Source organism: Mustela nivalis (assembly GCF_964662115.1).
Source record: "Mustela nivalis genome assembly, chromosome: 19".
Lineage (NCBI taxonomy): Eukaryota > Metazoa > Chordata > Mammalia > Carnivora > Mustelidae > Mustela > Mustela nivalis.
In genome coordinates, this window is record NC_139038.1 from 14,975,088 (window position 1) to 14,992,744 (window position 17,657).

The window sequence follows — 17,657 nt, forward strand, 5'->3', positions numbered from 1 at the left end:
GGTGAAAACATCCCATCGACGGAACAAATGAAAGACGGAACGCAAGCTTCATCGGAGGCAGTGGGCGCAAGCTGACACCTAGAACGCGCCCAGAGAGACTAAGGCGTCAATCGACAATTCCACACCCATCAAACAACAGCCTTCAAAAGTGAAGGCAAAATAAAGCCTCCTTCAGAGACACCAAAGCTGAAATCATTAATCACCAAAAAGCCCACATGACACAAAATGCCAAAGGAAGCCCATCAGGCAGGAAGAAGCGCTGCCGGGCAAACACCGATCCGCACACGGGAACGAGATGCACCAGAGTGGTACCTACCTGAGTCGGCTATGTAAGACTGTTACTAATCGTTTTAATCAACTCAATAAATTTACATAAATAATTACGTAAGACTGTTACTAATTATTTTAATTTAATTGAATCGATGACTGGCTATTCAAACCAAAATAACAGCGTAGTGTAGGTTTATAACACACGTGAAAGTAAAACACGTAGCAATTGCTTAGAGGCTGGCAAAGGGGCACGAGATGTTATTCCTGAAGCCGCTTCTCCCGCAGGAAGCGGTGTATCATCTCAAAGATACACTGGGACAGATACAGAGACACAGTGTAAAACCGCCAACCACCACCAAATGACAAGACGGTGTAACCAATGAGCCAACAAGGACGTAAGACTGAATCCTAAAAAAGTAAGGTAAGGAAGGCAGAAAACAGGAAGGAAGGAAATCAAAGAACACATGAAACAAGTAGAAAACAGACAGCTAGAGGAAAGATTTGAACCTATCATAAAATCACTCTAAATAGTAAATAATCGCAACATCCTTATTAAAAAGCATATCACATAGACCTGTTATATATACAAGCACAAACATCATACAAATACATATACACGTGACCTGAATACTCCTGTCTGTCTCCTCTAATAGGCCGATGGCTCCTTGAAGGGGATACTGTATGTCTGTCTGCATTGCCACAACCATTACACACAAGCTTCGCAATAAATACAGAAAGACTCGAGTGAGGGGAGGAAATCAGTCCACTGACTCCCAACGGACCACTCTTTCTTCTACAGGAAATCAAAACTATTACTTGATCTCAAGCTATAGCCTCCTTAGTAAGTGACGACCACAGAACCCCAGACATATGCTACAGAAAACACTTCTAATCGATCCAGCCTCGTAGCAACACGAGCTCTTTCCTGCATTTAATAACTTCCACTTAATAAACGACAATACCTGAAGAAGCCCGCCACGGCATCTTCCGTCCGCATACCCGAGCCGCACTGGCGCTAACAACCCAATAAACCAAGCAGAGGGGAAACGTGCTGGCCCAGCGGGCCACGCACCAGTGATCCGTGGGAAAAGAGGGGGCTCCCTCGACAGTTGCACGGTGACACAGCGGCTGGGCCGACCCCAGAAGGGCCTCCTAACCCTTCTTCCCCCGTGGCAGTCCCAATTTAGGCTTCCTCGTCTAGGTATGAAATCGGAAGGCTGCGAGGGTCGTCCTGGGACCGCACTGCCCGAGGATCCGCACCTTGTCTAGTGAGGGCTTCCCGGAGAGCCGGGGTTATCATCGCTCTTCGTTCGCCGGGGCCGTTCTTCCCCGAGCTCCGGAGCAAGCCGCTCTTCTCTTGCTGCTCCTTCTCTCTCTGCAGGAAAATTAAAAGAACACGTCAGCACGGGCAAGGGCACGAGAAGAAGAGCACAGCACTCACGACCTACACGGCGGCGAGGACCGAGCCCTCGCGAACCCCGGCCCCCAGACCCCGGCTCCTCCAAAGAGACCATGTTCCCCATCAGATGGAGATCGAAGAACTGCCTGCCTCATTTTTCCCTCTTCTTTCCAGAAAAGTAACTGCGCACTCAAACACATACACCCACCAAATGTACATCAACGATCCGCTCATCCAGCTGCCAATTATCCTTAGCAATCTGAGGGGAGACAGCTGCCGAAACTCAAGTCATTTCTCTGAATTTCAATTTCCTCACCTGAAAAGGGAGGAAGGTAGCATCTGGGGAGCAGGGATGTGTTAAGATTAAAAGAAATAAATCACCAGGCACTAAGCCCGATACACAACAGACTTCAGGAAGATGTAAGACTGCTGGTTATTATATCTGCAAAGCCCCCAAACAAGTCAAAATAGTGCTCTGAGCCGTTTGCTCGGAGACCAAATTACTCCTCCACCTGTCGCGCTGATGGCTCCTTCTGGAAGATCCTGCGGGGAAAATGTGTCTTCAGCGAAAAAAAGAAACCTGAAGGAGAACACGAGACGGACTGTGTCTCATTGTGACTGTGGCCCCCAGAACGTGCAGCAGCAGCTGACGACGTAAAGCCTCGCGTCACGCTTGTCGTGGATTCTCTGTACGTGGCTTCTCACTGCACGACGACCTTCACCCTTTAAACTCGTTTCTTCCTCTTTTTAAATCTTACCATATACACATAATTTTAAGTTCTCTCGATGTCTTCTCGCAAGGCGGTGGAACGCTAATCAGTCATGCCGAGGAAACACACACGTCCGTGTTACCCTTCAGAGGAGACACTGAGCGGGTCTCACTAGGAGATGCAGAAACTCAACATAATTCACCCTCGCAGCGGCCCCACCACCAAACCCATTTCCAATGCCCAGTCCCTAGCAACCAGTAAGCAAACGTAAGAGTAATATCCTTTCTGCCTAAAAGTAGAAACACCTCAGAGACCACAGGGCGACTGAAATCTGCAGCCAACCGAGACAGACAGGAGGATGGTCCGTGTTTGAAGCCGCCGGGGACTCACTCTACTTCTGCGAACATGTAACGTTCTCTGTACCAAAATGTAAAACTGATTATAATTTTTTTTTTTTGCTAAAGATTTTATTTATTTATTTGACAGAGAGAGATCACAAGTAGGCAGGCAGAGAGAGAGAGGAGGTTTTAGAAAGAAACAGAAAGGCTTGTAAGCCAAAGAAACTGGGCATTGATTTCTCTGCCTTCCTTGTTACTTCAAGGATTTGCTCCAAAACTGGAAGTCAGTGAAAAGGTATCAAATGAGAAACAATGAACCCAAGTTAGCTCTACCTGTACTAAAGTCAGCGTTCCCGGTTACGAAATGTAATCCGAATGCAAAGCTAAGGAACAATTTTGCTTCTGTTAATACAGTTCTCAACTACACATTTTCAGATAGAGCTGAAAAAATTTATAAATAAGCATCAGTGATTTTCTCATCCATCATAAAATCCGTTTAATGCTGGGTATTTTATTTAAAAAATATAGAAGTTTCAGTTAGTCTTTTAAAACCTTTAAAATCAGGGGCACCTGGGTGGCTCAGCTGGTTTGACCCCTGACTCCTGATTTTGGCTCAGGTCACAGTCTCAGGTTGTGGGATCCAGTCCTGCGCCGGGCTCAGCACTGAGCACGAAGCTGCTTGGGCTTCTGTGTCCCTTTCCCTCTGGCCCTTCCCCCTCTTCTCATGCTCTTCCTTGCTCGCTCTCCCTCGCAAAAAAATAAAAATAAATACAATATTTAAAAATAAAAGAATCCTCTGGCTTTTTTTTAAGTCTATTTCTGATCCAAAAGCAAAGATGGGAGCCTCAAAAGGAAGCGTGTGGTACAGCAAGACGAGGTGACCTTGACAGCGTCTCTGGGGTCACGGCACGGCAAGTTCCTAGAACTCCCCATAACCACACGAGAAGGGCCGGGAGGCAGCAGTATCTGCTCTCCGAAACCTCTGTCTCCACAAAACATCACCAGCTTGTCTGCGTACCCCACAGGCCACATCAACCCAAAGCTGGACTCAGAGCTCCAGAGACACCCACTCGTGGTTAAAAAGACACACTCTGACCCCTATGAAATGCAGACTCCTAAAACGGTGGTCACGGAGTACGATCCACGTCCCACTACTAGAGAAGATGTCCAGGAGAAAATATGAGGGTAACTATTGCATTTCAACCATTTACACCAAAATTTAGGAAAGCAATCAGAGGCCATGATGAAAGATCTTGAGCATTCAGGACATTCACCCTTCTCTGTCTCTGTGGCAGTTCGGTCCCCTGCCTTCCGCACGCAGCAGTGACTCTTTACTTCTGAAAAGAAGGGCAGTGGTTCAGAACAGTCCCCGGGAAGGGCAAAGCACCATTCCATCCTAATTCTAATCTCCCGGGTGCGGACACTGTTCACTGTTCGCCCAGAATACAATAACGTAACGAACATACGCATGTACGGCGGCTACACAGCCTAAGCCGAAGTAAGTGAAAATTCCACAGCCGGCCAACCTTGATTCCTCCCTCCCCCGGACGCCCCACTGGACAATGAGTGACCAGTTCTGAAGCTTCACTTCCCACAGACTGGCGCAGTCCATCCACAGGGCCCTGGTCTCTCGGAAGGACAAAACAACTGTGAAAGCGAGCCCGTCTAATTAGGTACTAATTCCTTTTGAAAAAAGAAGATCCGAGCAATATCAGCTGATTCATTTCCATACTGTCATCCCCGAAACCGCGGTACCATCCCAACTGTCAACCAGGAAATAAACAAGCCAAAAAAACGAGTCATCCGGTAAAGATTTGAAGGTAAATCCCACCTAGCCAGCTGCCAAACAGGTGTTTTGCCACAAACAAGATTTTTATTACCAAAGTACACAGACTTTCTTCTGGGAGAAAGAATCTGCTTCGATCCGTTTATTTTATCGATCCTTGCTTTACCATCCAGTGACCCTCCCTCAGCAGGCCACGCAGAAGCCGACCCAGGCTCTCCGGAGAGCTCGTTGTCCCATACCGGCAGCTGGCTCAGGCCCGGGGCCCTGCCGGCCAGGGCGGCACGCAGCCCACGTCTGGCCCGACAGAGGAACGCCTCAGAGCCGGAGCGCAGCGACTCCTAGCTCGAGCAATGCCCGTCTCACTTCTCTCCATAAGGATCCTAGACCTGGCAACTTTCAAAACTAAAAACTCTCCTTCGGGTACTGAAACTAAAACTCCTTCCGCTGCGATTGAACCCCACTTCTGCGGGGTCCTATTTCTTTAAGAAAGGAAGCCCCGCGGGGCGCCTGCGTGTGCCAGTCCTTATGCGTCTGCCCTGCACTGGCCTGGGCTCCCTGCTCAGCGGGGGGCCTGCTTCCCCCTCTGCCTCTGCTGCTTCCCCTGCTTGTGCTATTTCTCTCTCTTCCTAACAAATAAATCTTCTGTAAGAAAAAAAAAAAAAGTATTCCAGAACTCACTGTAACAGTGCTCCTGGCTACAAAGGCCATGGGTAAGACAGGTTGGTTTAAAGGCGGTGTCTGGCGGTTGAAGGGCTGTGTCACCTGTGTTTCTGGGTGAATTAAATACCCCAATCCTTAAAAATAATAACGCAAGGAGAACAGCTGCATGTTATTCCGCTGCAGTACCGTGTAACTTTGTAATCAGAACTGGACACACCGAGATACCTCTGTAAATTGAAATGCTTCTCTGGTGAGTAATTACCAGGCATTCACCATTTATTTCCAGAACGAACGATACTGATATCACTGTTTGTCTGCTTAACCGGAACATGCTGTGGGGAGTATTTAACAACATTAATTTACTGCAGGGAAAAAAAGGAACATTCTGCTCTACATTTATAAATCACAACCAAGAGAAAAACAAAAAATAACCTAAGGACTGCCGGGCTCTGGATAACTCCTTGGGCCCTACCCAAACTCTTCAGATTCTCTTCTAAAAACCACTGTTCCCCTGGAGGGTGAAACAGAGAGACAGAGTCTAGCCTTGACCCCACTTCAGACAAACTGCTGCACTTCTCTACACCTGCTTCCTGCCCTGTAAAACGGCAAAACGGAGACGGTAAGAGAATGGATGTCAGGGTCCGCGCGGGAACCGAATGAGACAATCCAACGTGTACTTCGATCTCTCCTAATCACCTGAACCTGTACTGGACCGGACCTACCCTTGCTCCCCATAGCCCTAAAGTCTCCGTCCTACTCGATCGCATCTCACTGCTCCCCAGCGCCTGCTGGTTAAAGGTCACAGCCCCACGACAGAGAATGAAAAGGCCTCCCGTATCTTGCCCCTGCCTTGCCTTCCTTCTCTTTCACTCCACACCTGCCCACCCCCCACTCAAAACTCTAGACAATCACACCGCTTAGGCGTCCCCCAAACATGCCGCGCTCCCCGGCAGGCCTCCCCTCTGCTTCTGCATCTACCTTCCTGACCTCCAACATTTCACACGTGGGCTCTCTGGTTCGCGGACTTCGCGGCGACCCCCGAACTCTCTTCAGCCCTGGACCCACCGTCTTGGATCCTGCTCCAGAAGACTGGAGGCAGAACACCGCGGCGGCACACCGGTCAACCAAACCCATGCTGTTCGAAGACATCTCATACGAAAATGGTTCACGGTCACCACGTACACACCACAAGGCACGCAGCACCACACCGCGTGCACATGAGTGACCTCCGCCTTCACAACAACTGCTTGTGAAGTTGTTTTCTCCCACTTGAGAGATGGGAAAACAAAATGACACAGTAAAATGACATGCCGACAGACACACCGGCTGAGACAGTGTGACTGCGGGAATCGGGGACCGTTACTCAAAAAAAGGTCCTGCAGAAAAGGAGTACTCTGGCCCAACACTCACAAGTGCTCACACTCAACCACGGTAAGAGCTCCCGCAAGTCAGTGCGCGCAGGACGAGAATCTGGCGGAACTGGCACCTCGGGAGTGCGTAAGAACGGACGCCGAAGGAAATGCCAAAAAATACACGAAAAAGAAAAGCCAGGCAGTAGTAGCATCCACCACTGAGTTACATTATGTCCAGTATAAAATGAAAACACAAGGCCCATGTGGAAGCCCTGCCGTAGCTGAAATGAAGAACAAACACTGCTTATTTTCACGTCACACAGAAGTTAGAAAAACATTTATATTTATTTTTGCCCCAAATCTAGTGACATCATGAGGAACTTCTTATGAGAAATCTAAAATATCATAAATCAATTGCTTAAAGTTCATAAAATCCCAAATCATGCCATTTCAAAAAATAATTTACAGAGCTGTCCAAAACGTCCAATTGCTCTCTCCAGTGCCCTCTAACGGACAGATGAAAACTACAGAAAAAATGAACCCAAGAATTACTCTGCTCTTGACGGTACACTTGGAATTTGCTGAATTAGATCTTCAGTGTTCTCAACACACACACACACACACACACACGCACACACGAGCTAACTGTAAAGGAAGGACTTGTTAACTTGTCTGTGGTAATCATTTCACAATGTATACATAGATCACATAATATACCTTAAAAAAATCCACGTGCAACCTGAGCGTATAAAATTTTTATCTATCAATCATACCTCAATAAAGCTAGAGGAAAAAAAGCATTCTAAACTCTTCACTCACTACAAATAAAGTTTAATTATCTCCTCTTAGCCTTACGGAAAAATCCAGAAATTGACCTAAATCAGGTATCTCACACACAGAAAATCTACCCTGTTTTAAGACCATTTCGCCACTGAGAAACTACTCGGATTCTTCATTAAGAGTCATAAAATTATACATTTGCTTTGACCCGGTGTACCAATATGGGGAAAACACAACCTAAGATATTATCAATACATTTTTTAAAGTAAAAACGGTCTCGGACCAGTGCTAACTGTAACAGCAGAAAGCCTGAAACGGACTGGCCGGCCAGCTGCAGGGAAACAAAAATGTCTAAGCAACCTCGCTTCTCACTTTGATGTGTGTCGGGCTGGGACTGGGACGCACGGTCACGTGTGTTCTCATCTGACTCACACGTGCGAGGGAGGCAGAGGGCGCGGACCCTGCTCCGCAGACAAGGGGATTAAGGCTGTGAGGGTTAAGCTGTGCTCTCGGATCACTGAGTTACACACTCGCTGGGCCAAGGCCTGAACCCACGCCGCACACACTGGTCATTCTCCACAGCCCCTCTGCCACGGCTTCCGAAACACTGAGCTTCCAAAATCAATAGAAGCGACCGCAACACAGGCAAGTATTTAAAAACGAGCAACAAGAACGCTCAGCAATCTTCAATCGAGACAATAATTCTAGATATTACAGCGTAGAGTTGTACACTCAACAAGAACTCTTTGGTTCTGAGCTTTCCAGAAGAAGCCGAATGAGCCAATATAAAAATGGATACAGGTTGGCATGTACTCAAAATTGTGGCCCTGCCGAAAGGGAAGTCTGGCCTTTGCCCCCAGTTCCTGGAAAGTAACTTCTAAACTCCTGGAATTTCCTGCGTGAGAGCACGTCTGCTGTTCACGGTGGGCCCCTCGGGCCACACCAGACTGCAAGGGGTTTCAGGGAGGCAGTGGAGACGGAGTTCAGCCACACGGGCAGGGAGTCGCCATGGCTATGTACTGAAGCCCCAGCAGAAACCGGACGGTGAAGCTCAGAAAAGCCTCCCGGGTTGGAACACGCAGGTGCACCGTCCCGCCGTCGGTGCGGAGAGAGCCGCGCGTCCTGGAGAATGCGTGAGTTCTGCCCAGACTCTGCTCTGCGCATCTCTCCCTTTGGCCAATTTTTCTGTTCCCCTTCCCAGCAACAAACCACAACCACGAGGATAACAGCTCTTGGGGAGTTCTGTGAGTCCTTCCTGCAAATTATCAAACCTGAGGATGGTTTTCAGGAACCCCCCCCCGCCCCCCACAGCAAAACCTGCAGTTGGTGTCAGAAGTGAAAGCGGTCATACGGACGATGCCCTCAGACCTTGTGGTTTATCAAATACCAGGCAGACCCAGAAAGAAATCGTTCATAGGAAAATAAAACAGTTCAATCTGACTCAAAATGAAAGAAACACAAATTACAATCAGGTTATTATTTTTCACCTGTCAGGCTGGCAAGGTAACACAGTAGGTTGGCAAAGATATAGAGAAATCTCATCTCTCCTATAAGAATAAATAAAAATAACTTCAATTATTTATAGGATAATTTGGAAGTACCTATTAAAACTATAAAATCCCCTTTGATCCAGAAATTTCAACTTCATGAACTTATTCTTGAGACAAATTTATACTGGCTGCAGAAACTGTAAGAGCAACAATATTCAGACACCTACGTGTTAACCAGCAGGAGCCAAATACACTACGGGACACGGTCCTGGGCCACGACGCGAACGTAAAAACGAGGTGGGCAGGTCCCTATGCCGGCCCTGGAGAGCTGTCGAGTTAGAGGGAAAAATCGGTCCGTAGACCCGTGAGTACAGAAGGATCCCAGCTGTGTAGTCAGAGGCACAAGGTCAGACCACACGCAGGTGTGTTTGTCGAGCCAGTGAGACACCTGGAAAAACACTGCCGACCTGTAAACCGCAGCCTCCTCTGAAAACGAGATCGAGGAAGAACAGGGACGGGGAGCCGCACTCTTTGGAAATTTTAAACACATGTAAACAGGGTATCAAGTTAAACGCAACTCCAAAGGGAGGGTCGGATCAAGTGACGCTGTTTTTCAAAGGGACGGTCTGAGACGCAGTGGCTTGGGGTGGGGACGGCGGCGTTAAGCCTCCCACTCCCCTTGCGGAGCACTGGCTGTTCTATGCGACGGACAGATCACAAAGCTCTACCCCCCGAAACCGGTGATACACTGTATGTTAACTACACTGAATTTAAATTTAAAAAAAAAATTGTAGGGGCACCTGGGTGGCTCAGTGGGTTAAAGCCTCTGCCTTCGACTCAGGTCATGCTCCCAGGGTCTTGGGATCGAGCCCCGCATCGGGCTCTCTGCTCCTTGGAGAGCGTGCTTCCTCCTGCTCTCTGCCTGTCTCTCTGCCTACTTGTGATCTCTGTCTATCAAATAAATAAATAAAATCTTTAAAAAAAAAAAATTGTAAATGCCTCCTTCACGTCATCAATGTGAAAGGGCAGAGCACGTGGGGGTAAGGACAGAGGATGTCTGAAAACTTCTTTGGGGAGTTTTGGGAAGGTGTTCTGAGCCCCCCGCCCCACCTCATTCGGAGAGAGGCTGGGGGTAGGTGCCTACCTCCTGCCCCAAGCCCCAGGAGAGAGGCTCCAGCGCAGCCCCTCGAGGAAGCTGCCGCGTATGCCCTGCACTCAGAGGGCATCACTGAGCAGCGCCGGGCTCCTGCCCCGAAGTCCAGACACCAAGGGACTGGCCAGCTTCCCCAGCGAGTGAGCACGGCTGCCGGGGGAATCGGCCCGTCCTCCTAAAATGAAGACTCAGGAGTCTCCCGCGGGAGCAGAGCGGGGTGCGGGTGCGGTGGCGAAGGTCTTCCACGAAGACCAAGTGGGAACCACAGAGAACAGGGACGGACCTCCGAGAGACGAAGGCAGAGCCACGGGGCACGCAGGAGCGCGTAAGCCACCATCAGAAGCACACGTCTCAGAGGACGCTTGGTCCGTGCAAGGAACCTGGTCAGGGCCCGCCATGGACAATGTCCCTGAAGAAGCAGTGACAGTGCTGCCGGGAGAAGAGTCAACTGTAAACCCGGGGAGCGGGAGAGCGCAGAGGCACCTTAGGCCAGTGCCACGGAAGAACTTTCTACTTCTCCCTCTCCTGCCTCCCCAACCCTTCCCCAGACCCTAGGCAGACCCCAAAGAGCAGCTGGCAAACAGACCAGAGAGCAGACAAGATGGAAGGAGTTTCACCTTTGAATTAAATTAGAAACTCTGAGTTTCGTTAGGAAGACGAGGTATACATTACAAACTGGGCACTGTACGGCCAAATTAAGACCCTGTATCTTAGAGGCGCCTGGGTGGCTCCGTGGGTTAAAGCCTCTTGCTCCGGCTCAGGTCCTGATCTCAGGGTCCTGGGATGGCGGCATCACACCCTTCTCAGCAGGGAGCCGGCTGCCCCTCTCCCTCTGCTCCGGCGCACACGCACGAACACTCTCCTCCCCTCCCTCCCTCCCTCTCTGTCAAACAAATAAGTAAAATATTTTTTAAATAGAATCTTTTAAACAAAATATTTTTATAATGGAGATTTAGGTGCATATGAAACGAGATTAAAATAAATACTCCAAAGACTAACAGTGATTTTTCTGGAGCAATAGAATTATTGATAGAATTTTGCCCTTTCTCTATTTCCTAAATTCTATTATTATAACTATGTTCTTTCATAGTGAAAAAGTTTCATAGGCAAAATTAAACAAACATTGAATTTATTTTTTTCTTCAATTACCATTTGTTATAGTACGGGACGACCCTGCATAAAATTAGAGTCCTCGTGTTTTACGGAAGAATTAAGTTCTTAATCCTTATATAATTCAAAACTAGCAAAAAAAAAAAAAAAACTAGTAAAGATAGGGGACGCCTGGGTGGCTCCGTGGGTTAACCATCTGCCTTTGGCTCAGGTCATGATCCCGGGGTCTGGGATCCAGTCCCGCATCGGGCTCCCTGCTCAGCGGGGGGCCTGCTCCTCCCTCTGCTGCTGCTCCCTGCTTGCGCTCTCTCTCTCACTCTATCTCTGACAAATAAATAAATAAAGTTTTTTTAAAAAATGGGAGACAGTCTTATATGGCAACATCATAAATAGTTTATAATGCATTTGATAATTAGATTTTTCTTGTTTTGTTCTGGGAGCATGGAGGGAAAGTCCGTCCTCACACTTTCCATTTCAAATCCTCAGAAAAGGTGAAAGGTACAAGGTAGACCCACAGGCAGCCCCTCCCCAGATCCACCACTTTCACTCCACCACTACCTGCCTATCCATCCACATGCGCACACACATGCGCACACACGCCCTACAAGACACACACGTGAGCAGAATGAACCACTTGCCTGTGGTAGGCACTGTGACACTTTACCCTTAAATACTGTGAATGCATCTCCTAAAAAAGGCAAGACAGAACTGCAGAACTGCAATACCGTTATCACAACAAAGGAATTAATGAAGAGCCGATATTATCTACTGCAAAAAATCCATTTCAAATACTCTCAAGTGTCCAGACAACGGCTTTTTCTCTTCAAGATCAAAGATTGTACGATGCATCTGATTATGTTTCATTTGTCTTCGTAAACCTTAGAACTGCCCCCACTCTACGTTTTGTTGTTTGTGATGCTGACTCTATTTTAATTTATTTCTGGGGGCACCTTGGTGGCCAGTCAGTGGCTCAGGTCAAGATCCCGGGGTTCTGGGATCAAGCCCTGCATCGGGCTCCCTGATCAGCAGGGAGCCTTCTCCGCCTCTCCTCTGCTGCTCCCCCTTCTTGTTCTCCCGCTGTCAAATAAATAAGTAAAATCATATATATATTTTTTTTTAATGTAGGCTCCACACCCAACACGGGGCTTGAACTCACGACTCTGGGATCAAGAGTCACAAGCTCTGCACACTGAGCCAGACAGCCACCCAGACGTTGACTCTTTCTAGAGTCCGGCCAGTTGTCTCCAAGACTATCCCGCATTCTGGGTTGGTCTGACTGCTTCCCCACGATTAAATTCAGGCTCAACACTTCTGACACGGAAGTAAAAGCCGACACGGCAGGCATCTTACCATACCCTCCTATCAGGAGGCGCGCAAGGCTGGCTTCATACAGATGACGAAGCTGAACTGGACTGTGTGTGGAATCCAGGCACATCATCGCTTCCCGCCACATCCGTGTGTTCACCGACTGGGAAGCTACACTGAGCTTCCCAGCGTCCAAACCTTCACTGGGATTTCCTTCACTCCATTTGTAAAGGTACATTTTATCCTTCGTAGGGTGTGTTCCCTCCGCTGATTTATTTATTTTTGGTGCATCTAAGTGGGTTAGTTTGGGGGATATTTTGAAACTATGTGACTATCTGTTCCACAGAGGCATTTCACCCAATCCTTGCTTAAATCAATTATTACACGGGATTGAAACCAAGTGATTTTCTAATTCGATCATGACTTCTGTATTTATCACCTGAAAACCTTCTACAAAGACACTGTCTTGTCCCTTTGTTCAGTAGCACAACGACTGATTTTCTTTTAATTTGACTAGAATCCACATGCTCATTATATAATCCCGGCGCGCATCTTTGATGCCCGAAGTGTCCCCAGTTTGGCCTGCGGGAAGCTCTTTGAGCTGGTTCTTACGTCCTCTGGACGTTTCTCCGTCAGTCACTGAGGATCTACTTGCCCAACGCGATGTCCCAGGCCCGTGGGACTCTCCTTTCCTCAACCCTGGAAGAAGTCATTTTTCCAAGAAGTCCCGGTTCCTTTAAGTGGAGGAGGACATTTAGCAGATTCGAGCGCTCACAACCTTGGTTTCCAGGCCTGCGGCATAGCAGAGCACACATCTGTTCTCTGTCCCCAGTTCCTGGCAGGGAGCTTCAGAAAACCTTGGCATTTTCTAAGTGCCAGAAGGGTCATTGTTATGCAAATGAGGCAACTGGACTGGGGGGGGGGGGTTGTCCCTAAATAGCTTCAGGATGGGGACGGGTCATCGGAAAGACCAACCGCTCGGTGCGACTTCGGGCCAGCTGTATCTGCAGGGCAAGCAACGGGAAGGGGCTTAGCTGGAGAACGAGTTCAGTCCGTGGCCAAGGACCTACTCAGCCGGGCCGATGCAATGAGACCCCAGTAAGAGTTCCGGATGGGAAAGCTCAGCACAGCTCCGTCAGTGAACACGGGGTGCGGCGGGAAGGGGCGATGTGCCGGGATGGACAGAAACTCTTGAGTCTCCTCCTTCCCTCTGCTCTCAGACCTTGCTCTACGTGTCTTTTCCACTGGTTGTTTTGTATTCTTTAAAACTGTCATTGTGAGTGCTTTCGGTGAGTTCTGGGTCGTTCCAGCAAGTACCGAAACAGGGGGATCACGAGGCCTCCAAATTTATAACCGGTTGATCCGAAGTACCGGTGGCCCCCAGCTGAGAGCTGGCAACAGAGTGGAGGCCATCTCGTGCATGACCACGACCTTCGCCTGCAGAGCCAGAGGCTGACTCCGGGTGGTGTCGCAGTCAAACCCAACAGAGGCCACTTAAACTGAACTGGGTGTTGGCTGGTGTCAGAGCAGGAAGGGTTCTGGGCACCTGGCTGGTGCAGTCGATTAAGCATCCGACTCTAGGTTTCGGCTCAGTCGCGACTCACTATCATGAGATCGAGCGAGCCCACGGCAGCCCCGTTGTCAGGCTCTACACCCAGCACCGAGTCTCCTTGAGATTCTCTCCCTGTCCCTCTGCCCCTCCTGCTCGTGCTCTCTCTTTCTCAAATAAACAAATATATCTTTATGGAAAAAAAAAAAGAATATGAAAGGTTCTTTGAGCAAACACAGCTACAAAATACTATTTACACACACACACACACACTCAAATTATAAATGTGCAAATGTGCCATGACAATAAACACATTTTTTTTAAAAAATCGGATGTTCGGGGCACCTGGGTGGCTCAGTGGGTTAAGCCTCTGCCTTCAGCTCAGGTCATGATCTCAGGGTCCTGGGATCGAGCTCCAGATCGGGCTCTCTGCTCAGCGGTGAGGCTGCTTCCCCCCCTCTCTCTGTCTGCCTCTCTGCTTACTTGTGATCTTTCTCTCTCTCTCTCTGTCAAATGAATGAATAAAATCTTAAAAAAAAAAAAAAATTCGGATGTTCAGGTCAACTCCCACATCAAATCCAACACCACATTAATCACATTAATACACGTGGATCCACCTTATCAATTTTTTTTAAGTAGGCTCCATGCCCAGTGCGAAGCTCAACATACGGCTCAAGCTCACGACCCCGAGATTAAGACCTGAGCTGAAATCAAGAGTCGGATGCGTAACCAACTGAGCCACCCAGGCGGCCGCCACCATACTATTTTGCACAGCTGCACAACAGCATCTACACAGTGTGGATAATTCATGCTTTTCCAACCGAGATCTGGCAGTTGTTCGCTACACATGCTTAGAGCTAGCCTTGTGTTTGCTGTTTCATACTCGTAAACCTGGATCTACAAGGCAAATCACACATCTGGGCCTGCGGGATCGTGCGTAAATGCACAAATTTGGAAGACTACCAAAATCCGCCCCCCGCACAGGTTACGCCAGTCCTGACTCCCATCACCAAGCTGCGCGTACCTGTTCTCCCCGAGCCTCACCGGCTACGTGCACTGTCCAGTTTCTAAACATTCGCTGTTTCGGCAGGTGAGAAGTCTAGGGCAGTGTGGTTTTAATGTGCATGTCCTTCATTTGAAGTGAATCTGAGCATTTTTTCATATGCTTAAAGACTATCTGTGCAACTTTTTTAGAGACTTGCCGATTCAGGGGGTTTGGACAATTTTTTCCTTAAGTTTCAGGTCTTTTTTCTTTCAACTTCTAAGAGCAATTTGTAGAGTAGAAAAATTAACTCCTTCTTTATTATATAAAAGGCAAATATTTTCCCCACTTATTATCTGTCTTTTGACCTGCAAAACCTTTTTTAAAAACCATTGGTAAATTCAATCTTTTATTGCTTCTAGATTTTTTAATTTATTTTAATTAACATATAATGTATTATCTGTTTCGGGGGTACAGGCCTGTGAGTCATCACTTACACACTTCACAGCGTTCCCCATAACACAAACCTTCCCCGGTGTCCATCACCCGGCCACCCCATTGCTTATAGATTTTGAATCAACAGAAAACCCTCCTCCAAGTTCAAAATAATGCATCTAACTCAACTCTGTTATTTATATATTTTTCCAATACTGAGATCTCTGACCCAATGTAATTTATTCCGACATATGTAAGAGGCAGAGCCAATTTTAAATTTTCACAAGTAGCTATCTAGTTGCCAATATCATCTCTCTTAAAAGTGTGTTTTTCCCTCAGGGAAAAGAGATACCACCTTTTTATATACAAAATTCCCATATATTTTGGGGTCTATTACTGAAATTTTACTCTGTTGCGTGGATCTGTCTCAAAAGGAGCCAAAACAGTTTTAATTAGATATCTTAGAGTAAGTTTTAATATCTAGCAGGACTGGTTTTTCTCCTTACAATACCAAGGCTTTCCTCACCACTCTCGCATGTTTATTTTTCCATATGACTCAATAAGGCTGGCTCCCGGAAAAAAAAAAAAAAGAAGTTATTGAAACTTAATTTTTTAATGGGATTTCATCAAATTTGTGTATTAACGAGAAACAGCATCTTTAGAACAGAGTCACCATATCTAAAAACAAGACGAGTGACTGTTCAAGGCATTTTTATATCTTTCAGGAATGTTTTCAGTTTTCATCAGAGATTTAGGACATTATTTTTCAGATTTATTTCTATATACTTATTTACCCTGCATATAGCTGCTGGACAGGAATTTTTCTCTTCCGCCAGAGCTTCTAACTGGTTATTGTTTGGAAATATATTATTATAACCTATTACTTTACTGATTTCTTTCATTTGAGGTTCTGTTAATTTTATCATTGATTTTCTGGGATTTTTCCACGGTTTTACCTCTTCTGTTTCTAAAAGTTACGCACTTGCTACATTTGTAGTAGGATATTCTCACTTCCCAAAACTCATATATAAATCGAGTCTATATAATTTTCTGCTCTTGTGTATATTACACTATTTCAATTTCGGATCACTGGAATCTGTGTCAAATCCTACCGCACCGTCCATTCTCACGTTCATCTCGTCACGACAAAGCCAAACTAACATCTCCCGAACTCCTAGGGCCTGCACCTATGCTGATCTTAGCCCCGACAAACCAAGGTGCTGCCCCTACACCCAGCACGGCTCAGTCTCTGGGACAGGGAAGCACCTGTAAGAGAGTAGGAAGGAGGCCAAGAAAGACGACGGAGATGAGCCTGAGCCGGGGGCAGCCAGCCGCAGGGCCCACGCCGCCTTTCCCAGGGTGACGCTACCTTTTCTCTCTTCGCGCAGCTCACGATCCTGCCGAGGTCCTCAACGTCAACGACGGGATTCGGATTCGGACGGTCTTCGGTGCCGGACTCGTCCTCACTGGTGCTCTCAAAGGGCTCCTCCTCCTGGAACATCAACGCGTCAGAAACACACTGTTCAAAGCAGCAAAGCTCCCAAACTGGGAGTCCTTGGAGAGATAGGAGATATTTCAGGCCAGAGGTCAGCAAACCAAGCCCCACAAGCCGCACGCAGCTAGCCTCAGGCCAGATCCAAAGGCAGCCGTCACCTACACACCATCTGCAGCTACTTTTACACGTCACCGTGAGACGGCGGCAGGATTAACAGCTGCAACAGAAACCATCTGACCCATAAAGACGGAGTCTCTACCAGTGGGCCCTTCAAAGAAAAAGTTTCCTGATCTTTGTCTGAGACACAGAAGCAACAAGGCTTAGTGAGGAACTCAATGCAGGAATGAAAAAAAGGAAGGACTTAAGCATGGCTTTCAAGTTTCTTCTAGAAGTAATTAAGTTGGTGAGTTCACTGAAATTGAGTTCACTGAAATGAGAAAGATGTGGGGAGAAATAGACCAAGAGTAGAAATGAAAAGCTCCATTTTGAATGTGTCAAGTATGAGATGCCTCAGACATTCAAGCAGAGATTTTTTTTTTTAAAGATTTTATTTATTTATTTGACAGAGAGAGATCACAAGTAGGCAGAGAGGCAGGCAGAGAGAGAGGAGGAAGCAGGCTCCCTGCTGAGCAGAGAGCCCGATGCGGGACTCGATCCCAGGACCCTGAGATCATGACCTGAGCCGAAGGCAGCGGCTTAACCCACTGAGCCACCCAGGCGCCCTCAAGCAGAGATTTTTAAAGAGGATGCACCGACGGGAACGAAATCAGGGCAAACCTCAGGGCTGGAAATATAAACCTGGGACTGGCCAGCACACAGACAGAACCCAAGGCCACAGAACCG

General features: G+C 47.6%; 1 protein-coding gene across 3 annotated transcripts in view; it reads right to left on the reverse strand.

The window, feature by feature from the left end:
• The window catches only part of LOC309854802 (S-adenosyl-L-methionine-dependent tRNA 4-demethylwyosine synthase TYW1-like), a 204,168-nt gene that overhangs the window by 167,422 nt on the left and 19,089 nt on the right, over nucleotides 1–17,657 (reverse strand). For all 3 annotated transcript variants that reach the window (XM_082714315.1, XM_082714317.1, XM_082714316.1), the window contains 2 exons: nucleotides 16,689–16,811; nucleotides 1,531–1,645 (listed from right to left, as the gene is read on the reverse strand). In XM_082714315.1, the coding sequence (XP_082570441.1) occupies nucleotides 1,531–1,645; nucleotides 16,689–16,811 (238 nt within the window). The remainder of the gene's footprint in view (nucleotides 1–1,530; nucleotides 1,646–16,688; nucleotides 16,812–17,657) is intronic.